We start from the raw sequence: 20,719 nt of genomic DNA, 5'->3' as shown, positions 1-20,719 counted from the left end.
CCTGAAAAACTAAAAGTCTGTCTTGAGATGTTTTAATTCTCTCTAGGCATGAAATGATTTTTGAGAAAATTTTCTGTTAAAATTGTTTACAGACATATTTCCAAGTCCAATAGCAAGAAACATAAATTTACGGTGTAAATTTTTTAAAAAGAAATATGTAGACCATTTGGTATCTCCATCTTAACCTGTTTTTCTTATTTTAACATTTGAGACCGTCTTGGGGCAAGAGTGGCTCGGGTAAAGGAGATAAGGGAAAGCTTTCCAGAAAACCACACACATTCCCTCGTAAAAATAAAACCAGAGTCTTGGTTTAAGTCCAACCAGGCTGGTTGCCTATAAGTTCATTATCAATCTTTAACATGGCCCTAATGTATCTCCCCCACCTCCTTGTCATAGCAACATTCGAATCAGTCTTTCCCCAAGCACAGGATTTATCCACGCTGGTGCAGACCTGGTTTGGAACGTTTTATTGGCAATACTGGTGTCATATTCAGGAACCACAGACTCTTGTTGGACTGTGTTAGCTTGAATGACAAGTATCAATGGTCAACTATATTTGAAATATTGTCAAAGTACCTAGAAATAATAGGCATTAAAATTCATTCCGTTCATTGCAACGAACCTCTAAAGATTTCTTGTCCTCCGTGGAACTGGCATACTGTAATTGTTCTTTGGAACTTAATGTAACCTCAACAGCAGCAGAGAGACAATACAGTCCTCTCATTATGCACATGCTCTAGGATCGTTTATTTTAATGCTTTCAAATCAATATGTTCCATGCAGCACACCACAATAAATAAGGAGCAGCAATGTTCTTCTAGTAAATCCGTTCATAATGTGAGTCACCATGTAAAACACCACATCTCAAGTCTTTGGCCCTGTGCCATATCATGAAGCAAGCCACATCTGCACCTGATCATATCTGGCTTCATATGGATTTAATAGGACTATGCCAGAAGTGCATGTAAGAACAAATTTAACCAGAGGTTTCCAGCTATTAAATACAGCTACTAAGTAGTTAAAAGGCAACAACTAAACCTGTAAAGCCTCCCCCTCCCCTCCCCCCCATTTTTGAGACAAATAGAAAGATAGAAATGATCTGGTGAATTTCAGGTCAGGGGAAAGCAGGGTGGGATACATTTGGAATACTTGGAGCAAAGCTGGCACAATATGACACCCAAAATGTCACACAACACTGTTACTGAATGGACACTGGATACAAGTGGAATCGATGACCGCAGAGCTGAGTTCTAGAAGGCGAAGGTGGGGGCTAGGGTGGGGATGGTTGGTTTCCATTAGGCAGATAACTCAACGGTGCCTTCTTCCTCGCTATCAGCTCTGTTGGCACGAATCTCCACGAGGGTCCTGGCAAATCGGGTCCATTCATCATTATGGGGAACTGCAAGCTGCAAAGCGATTAATGGAAAATGGTGAAAAAGGGATCTTAAAGGACTGAAAGCCTTGACGCCCACAGGACTGTTCCTCCTGAAGCAGCCATTTCCCTTGGAATATAAAGGAAACCAGATCTTCGTCTTCCTTGAATCGGCCCTGAAGTGTTGCTCTTAAACTGACAACTTAAGAGAATAAAGTCACTCATGGAATTTATGAAACTTTAAAAAAAAAAAAACTTTCGTAAACTATACTATTACAGTAGCCAGTTAAAGAACTTTTAGTAATGAAAATTCATCATAAGACCAGAGTTAAAGTGAACATAGCAGATAAAAACTGCATATAATTGTCTAGGATTTTGAACTGTGGTGTTGCCTTTCTAAGTCAATGCTATTGATCCTTTCTTAAAAGTGTTGCTAATGTGCTAATATGCATGGCAAAAGTATAGCTTACATATACAAAGAAATCTTACAATGAAATAATGATACGGCTTTTTCAGCAAGATCTTACATGGTGATAAGTAGCTAACATTTGCCAAGAGTTCTGTTCTAAGTGCTTTGCATGTATTAACCCATACCTCACAGCCCTAGGTAGGGTAATCTTGGTATTTCCTTTTTACAGAAGAAGAAATCGAGGCACAGAAAGATTAAATCATCTAAGATTGTGTAGCTAGCAAATATCAATGCCAGTGCCATCTAACTCCAGTATCTGCATCTCTAGACAGTATCCTATACTGGTTTGCCAAAAAAGGGAGGTTTATAAAATTTCCCAAAGCATATCTTCTTCTATGCACAATTCAGTGAGGAGAAAATCCCACCGGATACAAGCTACATGTATAAATTCTGTTAGCTGATTTAAAGGATAGTGATTTCTCTACACAGCATCCAGAAATGAACTGCTTAAAGATACATTGCGAATGTTTGGAATAGAGTAGAGAAGTATTTGATGATGAGAAGCATGATCAAGTAGAAGTCTGAATGGTTTTTATATAGAATAAAATTGATGTAGGATGTAGAGTGATTTTCTTAGAGGATTGCCCTGTAAGAGGGTATAATCCATCTATAGGTACTAGGTTCTATAAGCATTAATAACACATTCGTCTCAATATACATTTTTGAAAATAAAAAACAGGAAGCAAATAAAGCTAAGCTTTGAGATCATTTTTATAGCTGAAAAGTTACCTACTATATACAGCTAAATGATTAGAACTTAACATTTTTATTACAGGGGATGATAATGTCAGATGCTAAGACAACTTTTTGGAGGATGTCATCAGCAGTCTACAGAGTATATCTTGCAATTAGTGTTCTAGTACTGAGGTTTAAATGTTTCAGTAATATAATTCTGGAAATGATATATAGGTAGGGGAATAAGTTCTGATTTTGAGAAATGTAGTACCAATAAGAATTCTCATTTAGTCATATGAATGAGTTTTGAATGGTTACTTCCCTAGTTATTGAAATGAATTCAAATTTCTTCTTAGGCAATGACATAAGTTCACAATAGTATCGAATGACACTGTTACCCCCTTTGCTCAGTCCATTTTCCCTACTTTGAGCTCTTTTCCTAGGTTCCACCGATCTTCATTTTTCTCTTCAATTTTAGAAAATACCGTACTGGGGAAATGAGGCCTTCAAACTTCAAATGCTACTACAAAAGAGCTAACAAAAAGCATGAGCAGCAAAGGGTTGGTATCATATTTATATGAAAGAATAGGTTCACTACTTCCTTTCTCTCCTCCAACTCCTAACAAGTCCTCCCAAAAAGAACCACAAAACTAAAGCCTAGGAAGAGACAAAGCCAATCATGATAACATGATTATGACTTTTTCCAATACATAAAGGATAATCAAACTCTAGCTAAGGCACCTCATAATTTCATATAACTTTAAGTCCTGGAAAAAAGCAGTCCTCACTAATAATACATTATACAATATAGAATAGAGTATATTGCTCTAGGAGTTTGGCTCTTTAACATAACAGTATATTCTTGGTTGAAATGGTACAAGTTAACATATGATGCCATGCATAATGTTTTATTGATAGCAATATATAGAAACTATATGCTGAAATAAGAAAACAGGTAAATATGTTTCACATAGTTTCATCCAGTAGTAATGGCAAGGCCATTAAGAAACGATACTAATTAAGACTGTGAGCCATTAAGGTTTGAATATATGCCCAGATACAGTTTGAGACAGAACTGAGTATCATTTATGACGTTTAAGTTGCATATCTAACTGGTTGAAAGTGAATTTTATCAGATTTAAATGTTTCTAATAAAGGAACAAAAATACCCTACAATGGAACTACATTTGAGCTTTTCCCCAGGGATGGGAATAATAGTACTAGAATACCAACACCTGTCCTTAAAAGTACAGGTTTTCCCTCACAAAAGCGTTAATAGTATTCTAACATATCTTGTCCTCTCTTTGATCTGTGAAAGTTCCATTTAGGTTGGAAATATTAGAAGTTTAAAAAAAAAATCCTGCCAAGTATTTTTCTGTCTAGAATACCATAAACTTCACAAAAATGTTAGTTTGCTTTGGTTCACAAAACACAAAACCACAACAAAAAACATTCCAGAGTCACACACAGTGCAAACACAACAGCTTCTAGAAACTTAAATTTACCTACCTCATCCTATTACACTTTCTCATTTAGTTGACTATAAAAATAAGCCACGATGACTGTAATGTTAGATTTAGAAGGTGAACTGCACACTGCCCCATTTTTAGAATTAAGTATCACCGTCAGGAAGCACTTTAAGAATAATCTTAGCTTGAATGTGTGAACGTGCATTCACAGGTTGTTTCCACACCCAAAGTAACAATTTTTGGCATTTGAATTACTTGTAGGTAAGATCAAACAGGGGTCCTAACAAACAAGAAGACCAATCCTTTCATTTTACATCTGTGGCTGTAACCAGCATCCATTTGGACAGAACTGTCCCTCTTATCCTTGGCAGTTCCTGGCTTTTCTAACCTGGTTCTCTCTGATTAGAAATGGCTGGAAAGGGGGCACCTGGGTGTGTCAGTCGGTTAAGCATCCAACTCTTGGTTTCAGCTCGAGTCATGATCTCATGGTTCGTGAGATCGAGACTTGTGTCAGGCTTTGTGCGGACAGTATGGAGCCTGCTTGGGATTCTCTCTCTCCCTCTCCCTCTCCAAATAAATAAATAAACTTAAACAAACAAACAAATAGCTGGAGGCTCAAGAGCAAAAATTCATTTCAGACTTTCTCTAGGACATCTTTAATCCAGGAATACCCTAATCATTAAGTAGGAAAATTCTTTGTTCATGTTTCTTAGTTAAAGAGTAAGACTGCTCTCATGTTCTTCTAACCAGAACACAAACGCATTCAATCAGCATGGACTGAGGACCAACTCTATGCCTGGCACTGTGCTAGGGATTAAAGATACAGCAGTGAATAATATTTTCTTAGGTCAAAATGTGTGAATACTTGCACAGGTGGGGTTTTTTTTTGTTGTTTTTTTTTGTTTTTTTAACTTCACTGACATTCAAAACATGCATAGCCTAAAATTTATTTTCTTACAGTGACAACCGTAACGTGTCCCAGTGTGTGTTGTGTGTCAAGTAAGTAGCAGGAAAGCAAATGGCATGTTAATGACAAGGCTTCAGCATCTCTTTAAGTTTCCATCAAGGCGTTAAAGGCTAAACCTAGAGCATCACTGTGGATTTGTTTTCCACTTGAAAAAAACAGTTTAGAATAATTTTTGAACAATCTCTATTTCGTGATAGGAAAAATAGTCACAAGTTTTTCATCATGATGAATAATTTTAATTAAAAGAAAAAAGCACTGTGAAGGAAATGGCCCATTGTTATATCAAGGGAATACCATAAAGAAGGATTTGTAAAAATTCTTCCAGTATTGTACTGAACCACAGTGGATCTGGAAACATTTTCTGCCTTCAGATTCATCTGCCAAAGTCCACATCCTAGGTCAGGGATGATTCAGATTTTCCCAGTGCTTCATGTACAAGGTGCACCCAACAAGCCCATTCACACCCCCTACTAGAAGACTTTTCTAATTTTTTTTGTGAAATGTATAAAGCATTTTTATGCCACAAGCACTCATGGCTCTAATTCCCAAGATGATAAAATCTTCCCTCTAAGAGTGATGACCTTGTATAGATATGATATGAGCCTATTTTTACAACCGAGGGAACTAAGAACATAGATAGTTTCTGAGGTAGCAATTTGGCCATAAGGAGGAGGTAAAATGGAGCTCAGATTTGGACAGGAGACTTAAGTCCCGTTCTCATCTTGGTACTGGCAATGGTCAGGCACTTAACCTCTCATTGCCTCAATTGTAAAATGAGGATGATAGTGTCTGACCCATTTATCAACAGAGATGTGAAGAGGATGAGAGAGGTAATCTAAGTGAAGAAAATACCATGAGTTCTTCATGGAATAGTCATGCATTCTTTCTCTTTAAACTGTCACTCAGATTGAACATGTTCTTCCAAATGATATATGTAAATGGCATGCATATCGATTCAATAGCATTTTTGTGGTTTTGTTTTTATTTTCTTAAAATAATTCTGATGTTTACTATGTGAGGACATTAAGGAACAAGGCATGGACCTCTTTTAACAGGTAGGAAATAGAAGACCGGGGAGCTAAATGATTTGCTAAAGATCGCCTAACTTTCACACGGTAGAATGGGCCAATCAGGAGCCTCGCCCCTTTAGGAAATGCCAGCTTACTGGCAGAATGGCAGGCAAGTAAGTGTTTTGAATCACCTGCTAAAAGAGTCTAAAGACTGTATTTAATCTTCTAAGATTCTTAGAAGATAAAAGGTCAAAAATAAAAAGCAAAAGTGTAAAAGCTGTGGAAATTTTATGGAAGTTGATCATTTTAGTTCCCTCGACTCCCTACTTCTGAGGCTGTTTCATGGATCTGCCCCTCCTGTCTGCCTGAACGGAAGAGAGGGCACCTCTGGATGCTGCCCCAGCCCGTCCCCCCAAAAACTAGCCTAACCACTAGGTGTCTGGCCTGGGTTTCTGGTGCACTTAAAGACAGGCAAAGATTGCAGAATAACTAAATTTTAAGAATGGAGCCAAGGTTGACTTTTTCCACCTCCAGTATCAGCCAGATCACAGTTTCTTTCCCTGCTTTGCCACTTACTTGCAGTATGTCCGTATGAAGACTGTTTTAACGTCTCCAATCTTAACTTCCTCATTTGTGAGAAAGGAATTTTGAGACCCATCTCCTAGGAGTGTTGCGAATATTAAATAAGACACATGCACACCCCCTCCAATGCCAAATATAATGCCAAGCACAGTGCTTGGCACATTATGAAACTGGAGGAAATGATGGTTTTTTTCCTATTTTTCCTTAATGCTTATTCTCTTTTCCATTTGGGGGAGGTAATTTTTGCTCCTTTCCTTTTCTTTCTTCCATTTCCTTCTTCTCACCTGTATAGAGCTGCATTTCTTTTTAGAAATATACCTTATTTTTATTACATTTGATTTCTTGAAAGCCCACACAAATACTTTCCTAAATAGTCATACTTTTAATAATACCTAAAGTTCATGAGCTGGATATGAGGAAAGGGTTCTTTCAGATCACAAGAAAAATTCTGTCAGAGTACTTTTTATTGCTCATTTAAAAAATCAAACTTAAAGTATAATTACTCCTTGTAAATATACACATCCACAGATATGTCTACATATACATGCATATTTTTAATTTCTCAGGTACGCCAATCCAGCTTCCCCTAGCTCTGTCCTTGTTATGGCACTTTCTACAGTGGGATTCTACATTTTTAGCTCAAGTTATAAAGCTTTGTAACCACTGAACACGCTGTTATAAAAATCAAATGGCTTTTTATGACCAGGGTTAAATATCATTCATGTGTCCCTTTTTATAAGCACATGGCTAACAATTTTGAACAGTCCACAGTCAAGCCTCCCTCATTTGTTAGTAATTTTAAGGGGTTTATAGTACCTGGCAGCTGATTTGAAAAAGCTGCATTATCTGCAGTAACTCCTACCAGCTCAATGCTGATTTTTTTATGGTAAAAATATGTCTCGAGCATTGCTTATATAAAAGTAGGTTAATTTTTAAAAATCTTGGACAATTAAGACAGAAAGCTATTTCGTAATTTCAGTTTGGTTTCTCAGACACATTAAGCACGGCAAACAAATGAAAATGAGTAGGCCTCCAAGTTTGGGGACTAGTATTCCATCGATGTGTGGTTCATCAGCATCTTTGTAATCTTTTAATTAAATGGAATCACTATAAAAAAGCCTGGGACGATTATGTTAGCCATCGATTATGAACAGGTAAATGACAACTTCTGTATGAACCCCAAAATTAAAGTTTTCTGTTAAAAAGATATCTTGCAAATTACCCTTTCACTTTAATATGCATTGGTTTTTTGTTGTTGTTTTTAATGCATTTACAGAGACCGTGGAAGCGAATGTGGGTTTCCACAGAGACTAAACCCCTCTAAGCTTTAAAAGGTTTTTTAAAAGTGCAATTATTAACAGCACCCCAAATCAGGAGATTGTGGATTTACTGGTAACACGTTTGTGTTCAGAGGAAGCCGATATTTCTTAGGACAATTCCCTTTGCCACACACACAGAGGGAAGCAAAGTGGGAGGTAACATGCAATGAAACAGTCGCTGGAAAGACCAAGCTTACTCGCTTCACATAAATACAAGCTCCACTGTATTTAACTCTTGGGGGAGTCTAGCATCACTGGTAACAACGGATGAAACCACGGACCAAAATTCCAAGCCAGAATGCAGTATACGGAAGGGGTAAATACACTGCAGTATTCCACCACAAAAAGATAGTCTGTGTGGTAACTTAGTATTTACAGCACTTTTAGGGAAGGCCAGAAAGTAGAAGTTACATTAGTCTCCATTCTGTAGCATCTGCTGTTCCTGGTCAGTAGGTTAAAATTTCTGTGAAATTTAGCAGCATGCAAACCGAGAGTAATCTGATGATTATTTGGCTATTTTTGGTGAAGAAAGAAAGAATTTATTTTATCATAAAATCCTATTCTAAGGGACCCCTCATCCACCCGTGAAGCTTGAGATCTCTCTGCCAAAGTTCTCTTCTCTAGCATCTTTAAATGGGTGGTTGATTTTTATAGCAGGTTAGAACACTACTTTAAAAAAAAATCCATTACCACCCAATTAAGGAAAGAAGGACGAGACATAAAATCAAAGGTAAATAGTAATAAATATGGGTCTATATCAATTTCAATAAGTCAGCAACCATTGAAGGAAATAATTTTAAACACTATTCTTAAAAAATAAACACTTCTTCATGTTAAAATTTCACATTATAGGAAGCATGACAAAATTCTGGAGTTTTTACCTGCGGAGAGGGAAAAAAATCACACAGCTGAAGAAGAAAGAGTTAATTTACTAAGGTCTACGGACGACCTTGTTCACATTTGTATTAAAATCTCATCCTTTTTTCTTGAGAAATCTCTTAAGCATTATTTTTTTTCTATTATTTGGAACAATCTATTCCTCTGTCCAAAAGATGGAAAAAGTGCTAAAAACATTGGCTGATGGGCAATAATGGAAAATAAACTTTTAAAACTTCAATTACCACTCTTTTTCTAGAACAGAAAAGATCAAGAAAATGACAGGGAAATGAAAAAAGCATGGGCTACTCAAGCTAGTCTGTCATATTAGCTGACTAAACATATATCCTTTCTCTTCCTGATATTATTAACTATAGGTTTTCTAGTAAATTCCTAGCAACCACTGCATCTAAGCAGTTTTGACAAAAAGAAAGCTTATTGCTAAACACCTTAGAAACATTTACCGAGGTAATAAAAGAAATGTCATTCCCTCCTACTGAATGTTTGGGCATAAAAGAGGTATTTTTATAATGTAGTTCATGATTTACCATATCTATAGTGTCCAAAAAAAGCACAATGAAAAGGAAGCGTTTTTCCAGTGGTTTGACAACTATTTGAATCAGCTGTTAGGCTTTCATTACACTAGTGGCCAATCGCTCACTTTTAAAAGCACAAGAGGGCGGGGGAGTGGGATAGAGATTGGGGAAGAAGGACAAGCCCTCTTTTTAAAATGTTTTCTATATATCCTGCTCAGTGCAAACATAGTTAAATGGATTATTTTTCCTGTCCATCAGTCGATAGCCAACTTGGAGGCTGCATTCTGAATGCTTCACACAATTAAGCTTTCCCTTAACCTTCAACTTTCACGTGTGAAACATTCACCCAAATATTTATAGAGTGCCTGTTATGTGCCAGGCACTGTGCAAGGCTGGGCTATCCCACTCAAATAGACAATTGTTAAGTATCTACTTTGTGTATGTTTCTGTGGACATGCCACTCTAAACATTAGAAAAACCTTACTGAGGAATGTGATTAACCTAAGGAGGGCTGCCAAACTGAAAAAAAAAAAAAAAATCTAAATCAAAAGGGTGGCTGGTTTTGAGGCTACTAGAACACGTTCACTTTTTTACCAAAGGTTCCTTAATGTTAAGATAAATAAAAATGAAATATTTCATCTACATATTGAGAAACTATTAGCTGGCCATGAGGGAGAAAGATCTTAGGGAATGGACCACTGATCAGTTTTATCTGCCACCCTAAAAAGGAAGGGTGCAAAATTTCTTCAACAATGTTAAGCTTTGATATTTCCTAAATGATAAATAATTCATGTTTTAAAATGGAGATGTTCTGACAGCTGACATTCTCAGAAATCCATGCAAACCTTCTTTGAAATTAGAATAGAATGATTCACTCCCTCACTTTGCAAGTCCCACCTATATAACATAAATATTTACACATAAACACGCATAGGCAGGTACTTGATTTCCTATCGTGTCTTAGATGCACCAATAGTAACACCTGTACTCCTGTAAGAAACAAACAACTCTCCATTTCCATCCAGGCCAGTGTTAATCTAGCCTCACAGATGATTGGAGCCGCTTCATGCTCGGCTGGTCTAAGCTGTGATTTGAGGCTACTGTTCTAAGCAGTAATTTTTCAAGATAAAATTTAGCAGTTTTGAAATTCTAAAACTAAACAATTTTGTCAGCCATGAAAAAATTTAACACTATAATTAATGACTGCTTCAAGATCCAAACTGCTATTGAAGATGACAGTTTGAAATCACAGAAGAATCATAAAGATGATTAATTATACAAACTGGTACTTGTTGCAGAAGGTTTATATTCATAGGCCATTTATCACCAAAATGGGAATATATGAGTTTCATTGAATATTGCAAATTACTATGCACACATTAATTTGGTTTTTATAAAGTTAGATATTAGGGTTTTCTTTCCATCAAATCAACTTCTCCATAATACATAAAAGTCGTTAAGTATTTTCTTATCAATCCAGAGAAAAAGTAGATTGAAAAGATATTAATCCTATAAATTCATTTTTATAAACTAATGTACCTGAATAAGCATACTATTTATATAATAATTAGTTTAATTACAGTCTTTTACATATATAATTATCAAAATGAAAACCATGACTACTACATTCACTATAAGATGAGTAATTATAACATTAATTGGAATTAATAGTGCTTTTTCTTTTTCCTTTTTCAATTAAGCACTTTTCCTAGAAGAAATCAAGTTAATATTAAAATTACAATCTTACATTTTAACCAAATTATTTTATTTCAAATACATGTAATTTATTATGACAAGAAAATGAATTAATATATTACTTCAAAGTAGCTTATTTTATGTAATTATATTTATTAGCACCCCAAATCTGCTCATACGGATATGCCTTGGTGTTTTTTGACTTAACTGCACAGTGCTGTGGCTATGGCAATTAAAAATTCAGGTAAAAACTGAAAAGTGCCATTGAAAATCCCAATGCTTTGTTTCTATGTCATCGAATATCTAGATATTGTCGACAGAACTAAGTATTTGGATTTTCAGTTTTTATCTGGATGTTTGGCACCACAGAATAACTTACGCCAAAGTCCTTTCTTCTCCATGGAGGGATATCAGAAGAAGTGTTTGGCATCAGCTAAAGAAAATAATATTGTTTATTCACTGAAGAATAAGCCAGGACTTGCAAAGACCTTCAAGAATCTAGCAACTTGTGGCCACACTCACTTAATGAGAAACACAAGTGTTTGGGGCGATTATAACTGGACCTTCGTAACCCGAGCCCAGCTCCCTCTCCCTTCTGGAGGCTCAGCCATGCTCTCAGCTTCGTCATCAGCGGGGGATAATAGCCTTCATAAAGCACCATCATTAAATGAGCTGATTTCAAATCCAGTTCTTTTTCATTATGGGACTCTTATTTGAATTAACCCCAAAATCTCAGTTAAACTTCATATGTTGTGTTCTGCACACCCCTTCCCCACGGAGCGGGGATTATTTATATTCAGGGCACACACTTCTTGTGGAAAACTGACCTAGGCCCTGTCCTACTGGCAAACACAAAGTAGTTCCACAAAGCAAACAATTATCGACTAAGTGTAATCCACTTACAAACCAGAAACGCATTGTATTTATTTTGCGTCAAATTCTTTTGCACTCTCAGCACTGCCAGTTTCTCAGATGCCTCTATACTGAACTGATATTTTAGGTGCAAGAGAGATGGCTGATCGAATCGCTTTCTTTTATCCCTGTGCTAGCTGGCTACAGAAACTGTTTGAGGCACTTTTTAATAGTCCCTGGACATTACACCTGGACTACCATTCTGAAGTGTATTTCACAGGCCATTTTTCCTGTCGGGATCCCAAATAAACTGTCATCCTAATTTTTCATTTGAGCTTTAAAATACACTCAGATGAAGATTTAAATCGTGCAGGTACATTTAATCTCTCCTATTCACCTGCAGTTTTCCTTTCCAAGATTTTGCAAGACCCTTGTAATATATTAACAAATGTCCAATTTACTGTATTTATTGAAATCTGTAATAAAATGACTGCTATTCTTTTAGCCCCCAAAGAGTCATATGAAACAAGCGATTTGAAATGCTGTCAAAGTTCAGGGTTAAAATGCAAAGATGAATTCATGTTTCCTTAGGTAATTAGTGCGTGGGATACCAAACCAATAATAGCTAAGGGTGCACAGATTTATTCGTCTCCAAGTTTGTTTTTAAGTTGCCGTTTTATTTTTCAAGTTCTGCTGTAAGCTGAAAATGACTTTGGAATCTTATCATTTGGCTATTGTAGAAATATAATCAGGGATTTGAAACTTATGTGTGTTTATCACAACTGAAAACAAAATCTTCCCTGGAAGAGGTTAATGGAAAAAGAAATAACAGGAGGTGGAGAATAAACTGCTTTTTTTTAAACTGGAGCTGCAAACAGCATTCTAACTAATTCAGATAAGCAGCAAACATAGTTGTTAGGGGATATTTATGACAGCCCATCTATGTGACAGCACTGAAGCATTAACAATAGCAACGGGCTTTCTATAAAACACATCTGCAAGACAGACAGGTAGATAGGCTGACTATCAATCATCAGGACACGTGAATAATTCTATACTCACTGGCCCATGTACTATTAAAATCAGCTTCATATATATATATATATGTGTGTATACACACACACACACACACACATACATACATACATAAAAGCTTGCTCTTCAGTAAAGGAGCCATGGTGGTGGGTAATTCTTATTTTTAATTCTTTAGAATATGTGTGTTCACACATCATTTAAAAAATCCAACAATGATTAACAGTCCTCTTTGGGTGTATTCTGAAGCGGCATACACACAGTATTTTCAGGTTATATTGGTAGTTAACTTATGACTTGTTATCTTCTCCACGTTTCAGTTAATTGAATGGGATCATACAGCTTCACAACAAACAGACTGCATCCCACAGTTTGAAGAGAAAGATCCTCAAAACTTATTCAAGAGCGAGGCTCATCTTTAACTTTACATTTTAGAAAATTTAAATGGTGCATGCAAGCACTGTCTATTTTAATAACTTTTAAGATGCACAAACAGAATAAAAATTATAGCCAAATAAAAGGGATCTTCTCTGTCTTTCACTGAATTCACATAAGTTCCATTTATGCTAATGGGAGTTGAGCACCTGCTCCGCAAAGAAAATAGACCCCTGTCTGTGAAAATAAATGTGTGCAGTATATTTTCCAGCTACAATGCTGAAATCAAACAACCAAAAATGTGTGCTATATAAACAAAGCATCATGTGGCCTACCTGAAAACACTGCTGTTTTATACTTTACCTCATTAGTCATATACCCCAAGATATTACTCATACCTTAGCCATTTAAATGCAACAAAAAGGAAAAAAGGGGGTAGGGGGCAGATGGACATACTCAATCTGGTGATTTCAGTGAGCTCATACACAATTCTCTGTTTACCCCTTCAGAAGTTCATAATAAATTGCATCAGCAAATCTGGATTCAGGCCATTTCTCTCTGCCATCATCTTAAAAGTCATGGAAGATAATTGTATAAAATAGAAGAGGGCATGATCATGTGCTGAGACTCCCGGTGGCAGCTGCAGCCTCAGCTGGGACAGGAGATGAGGCAGACGGTTGTTAACCACCGGTGGCACCCAAGTCCCTTTCTGCATGGCTCTTCTGGTTGGGCATCAGGTCTCAGAGGAAGCAGGTCTACCAAGACTTGAATGGGGACATCTCCACTGGTAGTCACAGAAGTCTCTTATCAGGCAGTACTTGATGGTGTGACAATTAAGTGACAAAGAAAGGCTGTCCCTCTCCACTCCAAATGTAGTAGGCATCATAGAGATCTTTCCCCCAAACTCTATTATACTTTCGGTTAAAATTACGGTATGATCAAAACAAGGGTATGGGGAGTGAATGAGAATATCCATACGGTTTCAGCTCTGTTCTTCTGGGCCTCATGATGTTTATAATCTACAGCCTTTGCTATTCCATTCAACATTTTTAAATAGTCTTAAGACATAAGTAATAAGATCATACAACATGTGCTACAAATGACCACCTTTCTAAAGACTTCTCCTTTTTCCTAACAGTCTAGGTCAAGGCCATAATTTTTCATTTCTGATTTGCATCATGAGTAGAATTAAGAACAATACTCTTGTGGCAAAGACTGGCTACATAATTTTGCAGGGGGGGTGCAAACATGAAAATGTGGGGTGCCTTGTTGAAAAATTTCTGAACGGTTGCAAGACAGTGACAGCCAAGCATGAAGCCAAGCTGAAGGAACCTCTATGTACAGCACCTGTGAGACTGCACAGGTAACCCAAGCATGAAGCAGGAAGCCAGCCTCACTCTCGGAATAGGACCTTGGTGAGAGGGAGCCTGCTGCCCCCTCCCTCTCCTCAAATCAACCAGGGAGAAATGAACGTGAGGTGTCTTCCTGCAGACAGACACCTATTCAGTGTACTGAGGTCTCAAAGAAAATGGATCAACAAAGCATACTCTAGAAACTACCATTTACTTTCTTGTGCAGATTGTATTATAAGGCTTATTTAAAAGTGTTTCATCTTCTTTCTGAGAGGGTTCCATAAAGCAAGATTTTCCATCCAAAGGCCAGCATGACCCTGGTGAGGGGTTCAGTTTTAATGGGGACCAGAGGACCAATTCTGAATACAGATAATGGTAGCACAGTCTACTAGCAATTTGATCCTCAATGCCATATGTTTTCTTTCTCTCTATATTTTCCCCTTTTTAAATCACTTCCTGCTCAAACCCCTTCCCTCTTGTCACCCATGCACGAGCCTTAGATTTGACCTCAAATTCTAAATGGGGCCAGTTTGCTGTGAAGACACTCTGTCTGGCTTTCTGCAGTTTAGGTGATTTGGAAGGCTGAGGACACACTGCTCAGAGGGTGCCCTTCTCTTGTAAGTACAGCTGAGCTCTGTGAGTTCTAGACTGGTGAACGAGACAGCAGTAATTACAATAATGGCGGCATTTGCCCATGAAGTGATCCTGCCATCTCTCAGAAGTGGACTTCAGCTAAGCTCCGCTTCCCTTTCAGTACATGGAGACTCTACATATAGAGTTGGCCTTCAGAGATTTAGAATAGGCATTAGAGATGAGCAAAGAGAAAAGGACCTCTCCCCTTTATCTTTCCAAAGAAACAAATATGAGCTACATTTGTAAATACCTTTCAAAAATACTTAGGAAAAAAAACTACAGTGAAGACAAAATTATCTTAAGTCTGAGTTTTTCTGAGCTATAGATTGCTTTGTGTATTGACTAAACAATACAGAAAAAAAAAACTGTTCAAATGTATAAGCCTATCCTGATTTTTTTTGGTCATTCAGGGAAGGACTAGAAGATTATATAATATTACCTACTCTCAATAAAATAGTATATCCTTTTTTTTCCGGGTAGTGAATTTGTAGGGATAAACAACCCTACAAATTGTTTGGCCTATTATGTGTCACAGAGATTTTTCTATAGTCTGTCTAGACTCCAGACAATAGACGAGACTGGTCTATAGTTGCAGACATTTCTATAGTCTGTAATATCACTTAGGAAAGTAAGAGCAATAATACAAAAATGAAAACCAGGCTGACCTGCCACTACGATAGTAGAAATATGAGTATAACAACACTTTACAATTTCGAAATGATGATAGCAACCTAGAAGGAAGTTTTAGCAGCCACATATCAGCCAAGGCAACTTTTGCAAAATCATTTTTTGCTCCTAAAATATGAGTCATATTTGAGTAATTCTGTCCACAGGCTATAAAATCACTTTATTACAGAACATTCTGTATATATGTCATATTGTGTTTTCTTATTGCATGGGGATTGTGTGTATGTATATATGTATGTACGTGCATATACATTATACATATATGTTACATATAGATAACAACAAATACATATATGTGTGTGTGTGTGTGTGTGTGTGTGTGTATACATATATATATAAAATATCTGTGGTCAACGTAAAGATTTTTCAAAAACTTTTCTTGAAACAGACCAGATTGTTAAACTATTCTACTTTCCATCCCTCTTGGACAAAACATTACTGTTGCATATGATCTTAAGAGGATTAAGTGACATTATGTATAAAAAGCAAGGGAGGTAGAGAAAAGAGTTTAAATTTCATCTACTTTCTGCCATTTCATCTCTGAGCATGCCTCCACATCTATTTCTCTCCCACAATTACATTTGTTATAAACAAAAGAGAGAAAAAAAAACCCTTGTTTTTTAATGTTCTTCTTTGCTAGCTTTTTAATTTTTTAGTAAATGAACTAATGAAGGAGGTTTTTGTTGTTGCTTAGTTTTATTTTGATGAAGACAGTGTAAAAGATGCATTGAATATAAAGAATAATCATTGAAGAAAACATTGCTATAAAACCATTGGCAGTGTTTTTGATTCAGAAGGTATTCTCTTTCCCAAAGACTCCAAACTACGTCAATAGTCACCAGACCATTTGTATCTTCACCACTGGGGATGAATATTAACAGAGTCTTTGTTGCTGTTGGGATGACTCAGCTTGTGGCATCGGGAGTGGTTAAGGAGGTGTCTAATGAAATAGATAACATGCAGTAAAGCTGAGAGGTTTCTGAATGTTTTACTTAGCAGTGCACATCCCCAAATAGAAAATTCCCATCTCAAGAGTCCTTCAGTTTCTCTTTCTGGCTGAATTAAAAGCAGCAGCATCAACAACAACACCTAGTTCGTTTCAACATAATCAACCCCACATACAGTAGTGTATACTAAATCGTTGCAGTGTAGGACAAACCATCCGGGACTCTGCCAAATGTACAGAATGCCGACTGATGAAACCATACGGAACCTTGTCAGTGTGATCAGCTAAACCCATCCACCAGGAAGGCACAGAGTACTTCCTAGGTCCAGGGTGTTATACATACAAATGTGGTACATTTTTCCCCTGGAATGCAAATTCTAGATTCATATTACACCAGAATAGCATTACACAGCACTCTTGTTTTGTTTTGCTTGAAAGTTCAATATTTTCTTTGTCTTTAAGGAAAAAATTCTTTAACCTCATTGCAAATGAAAGCTTTTGTCGACACTTTCCCATTTAGTAAAAATAGATACGTTTAAGAACAATTGATTGATAATGTAATATTTAAATAAAGGTAGCATAAAAATTTAAAGTGATTTATCTGAAATACAAGATATAGATTTTTGCTCTTTGATATGTGCCATGATGTTCAGGAATACTTCATATATAATGTAACACATTATGTACATAATACAATGTAGCTATACGAGAGATATATATCTTGTAGAATAACTTTGAATATCATGAAAATAGTACAAATTCCGATTCACTTCAGCTTCTTTAATATATATACTATGAAGGGAGCACAACCTCAGCCTCTTTAATTGGCTACATTTTAACTAAAGAGTAATAGTATACACTTTAAGTGAACATAATGAAAACTGGACTTTTTGTTTGTTTAACAAATTCCAAATTCAATGCTAGCATGATGCATTGGACAAACTTTCCATTCTCGTGAAATTGGTGGGAAGTGCCATGCTTTATCACAGGATGGGTGGGAATTCTATAGCTCTCTGAAAGAGCCTGGATCATTAACTAAAGCGGCCCATGTGTGGAGACAGAAGACCAAATTAGGCCCTAAGGAAGTCTTACCAAACTCCCACTGAAGTCAGTGGAAATTTGCAAACGCACTTGAGAGGGCTCTTGTCGCCCACAGGTCATGTCAATAATTTCACTAGATCTTTAGACACACAAGTCAAAAAAAAAAAAAAAAGAAAAAGAAAAAGAAAAAAAAAAAAGACAGAAAAAGGAAAAGAAAAGAAGGAAAAAGAAAAAAACAAAAACAAAAAAACCCAAAACACCCAAACCTGTAAACCAAAAAATATGTACCTCTCCAACATCGTAGATCCAAATTCGGCCTTCTGAGTCTCCAACGGCAACTTCTTTCCCAGCTTGAGCCCAACGAACACGGTTTAGGGCAGAAGCCCCTTCAATGGCCACACTTGCTGTCGGGACCTGTCAAAGAGGTTACAACAGCAATAAAGAATCTCTGAATATGAATTTAGATACACAAATTTACCATGATACGTTTAACTGGGTGAGTCACCACTGCCTTCATGTGCATGAAGTAATATACATCCCTGTGCAGGGGTAAAAGGATTCATTGTTCTTAAATCATATGCTCCACTGAATTAAGGGGTAGAGAGGAGACACTTTAACAAAAAAGGAAAAGAGGGAGAGTCTTTTTCCATAGTCAATGGGCAATGAGTGACAAATATTTCTCCGGATTATGCAGGGTGTACATCCAACATACAAACACAGCAGCTAAATGTGATACTTCACGATCAGGTCATGATTTATGGATCGATGGAGAGAGAGATTTCAGGATTTACCAAGATTAAGGATACTATAAAAGGCAGGAAGGGGGTTTATGGTGGAATAAAGGTCATATTAATGTGTGTCTTCAGGGAAAAAATATGTATTGATCCCTCAAAACCTCATCAGGGAAGGGATGATCAGAAGAAGACAAAAAGTGCAGGTGGAAAAGCTTCAAAACCTCAAATTCTCCTCTTTCTTTTCTTCTTTTCCTTTTTCCTATTTTCCCCCTTCCTGTCAGTACCAGGATGGACGAAGCACTCTGTAAGTTTGGAGATGTCCCCAGGCTGATACCCTGATGGACTGCAGCCCCTGTTTGTAGAAGAGGCCTTCCATGTCCTTTAACAAACACTGAAACCTGCCAATGCTGATAATTACTATCATACTAATTATTGAAATACACTGAGGTGCTGAAATGGAACCTGCAGCATTTATGACAAGAGCCGTAGTATTCGGAAGACGTTTTAGGGGGCCCACCCCTCTGTATCAACAGTCGTGTAAACTCTTGTCTTTAAGTTTGGAACTTTATACCTGATGTAAAGATCGCATCTCTGCTTCTTCTCCAAGAACATGGAATGGGAAATGACAACAGGCCATTAAAAAGCAAAAGAGTAAATGTTGAAACAAAAAGAAAAAAAATAGAGTGAAAGGAGGGCCCTAGAGATCATCTCATGCCACTGTTTAAGACCTGTGTCTCCTAAACAGGTCGTTTTAGGATGGAAACTCGACGTACTGTGCCTCAGCTCTCCCGGCGTTCTGCTATTCAAGGAATTGAAACCATCTGTTTATGTGAGATTATTGACCCAATACCTATCTTTAAAATAGCAATAAAAACTCCATCATATGTAAGAATCTATGTTTAAACTTAATCTTGAAATCAATAAAAATTCTTTTACCTGCTTAAATCACTGTATGTCAATTGTGAGCAAAAATGTAAAACGAAAGTCCCCAACTCATTTATTTTTTTTAAAAAATACACAATTTCTACAATAAAGGTGCCTGCTGTGCCAGCAGGAGGTTGAATTTTTAACCAAACCTTTCAAAGGCCAAAACAATGTGAATTTAGATGGGCCATAATTCTGTCAATATGCTTTATTATTAGTGCGCTGCTCAGAAAACAAACCTGAGATTCAGCCATACAGTTTTCAGAGTTAGTTTTTAACAGCATAATTTAGGGAGATCGTACAGGATCATACTTTATAAACCTAACTCTGTTCAACATCAGATTTTATCAATGAACAATCTCAAAAATTGAATAAAAATGTTGAATCTTAATATGAATGTTAAAAATTAATCATTCAAAATAAACTGATTTCTGATACACTTTAAATTATGCCTGATACATTTTAAAGAATCGTATTTATTAAGAATTAAGTAATATAAAAAACTGGGACAAATACTATTTTAGCCATTTAAAAATACCTTCATTTCAAGTATTATAAATGGTTAAAAAAAAGACTATCACAGCCTATTATATGTGCTAAAAAAGTATCAAATGCATGAAGGAAATGATAAAATATATTTTATTAGTTTTACTCATAATGACCCTTCAACAGCTGATCAATCTATAACGAAACTAATCCATATATTGAACTCTATCTCTCTTACTTCTGTACTTTGCTTTCACAGTTATTTTCACACTTTTTAAGGCTCAATCATTTTAATTGCAAAGACAGGTTATCTACTGCCTAAATTACTACATTGTGTGGAGTGATACTCAGGTAGGTGAATATGAACTATCCTTGCATAGGAGCAATTGGAATAACTTGGTCTAAAGGTACAGTAATTTCAACAACAGCAGCAAAACCCACTGGGAATTCAGGTTCTCTCTCTTTTTTACACAAATTTACATCCTAATCCAACAAACACTTGAAAAATCTTGTTCAACTTGATAGGAGGTAAAAGTCATTCGAGAGTTTAAAAAAGTGTTCGGTTCATTACCGGATTTGAATCAGACTCGACATTTCTACTAGTATTCTGAAAGCAGAATTATGGTTACCACAAAACTAAGCAATCTGCATGGCCCATAATGATTTTTAAAAAATATTTATCTACAA

At 36.5% G+C, this 20,719-nt stretch overlaps 1 protein-coding gene across 5 annotated transcripts in view; it reads right to left on the bottom strand.

Annotated features, from left to right (window-relative positions):
* Positions 1 to 452: 452 nt before the first annotated feature.
* The window catches only part of DYNC1I1 (dynein cytoplasmic 1 intermediate chain 1), a 313,409-nt gene continuing 293,142 nt past the window's right edge, over positions 453 to 20,719 (bottom strand). For all 5 annotated transcript variants that reach the window (XM_053896695.1, XM_053896694.1, XM_053896697.1 and 2 more), the window contains 2 exons: positions 18,177 to 18,302; positions 453 to 1,406 (listed from right to left, as the gene is read on the bottom strand). In XM_053896695.1, the coding sequence (XP_053752670.1) occupies positions 1,296 to 1,406; positions 18,177 to 18,302 (237 nt within the window). In that variant the 3' untranslated portion in view covers positions 453 to 1,295. The remainder of the gene's footprint in view (positions 1,407 to 18,176; positions 18,303 to 20,719) is intronic.

This window comes from Panthera pardus, unplaced genomic scaffold (genome assembly GCF_024362965.1).
Source record: "Panthera pardus isolate Hobbes unplaced genomic scaffold, ASM2436296v1 HiC_scaffold_8, whole genome shotgun sequence".
In the NCBI taxonomy this organism is placed as follows: domain Eukaryota; kingdom Metazoa; phylum Chordata; class Mammalia; order Carnivora; family Felidae; genus Panthera; species Panthera pardus.
Note: the sequence above shows the minus strand (reverse complement) of the source record. Positions and strands in the feature narration are given on the sequence as shown.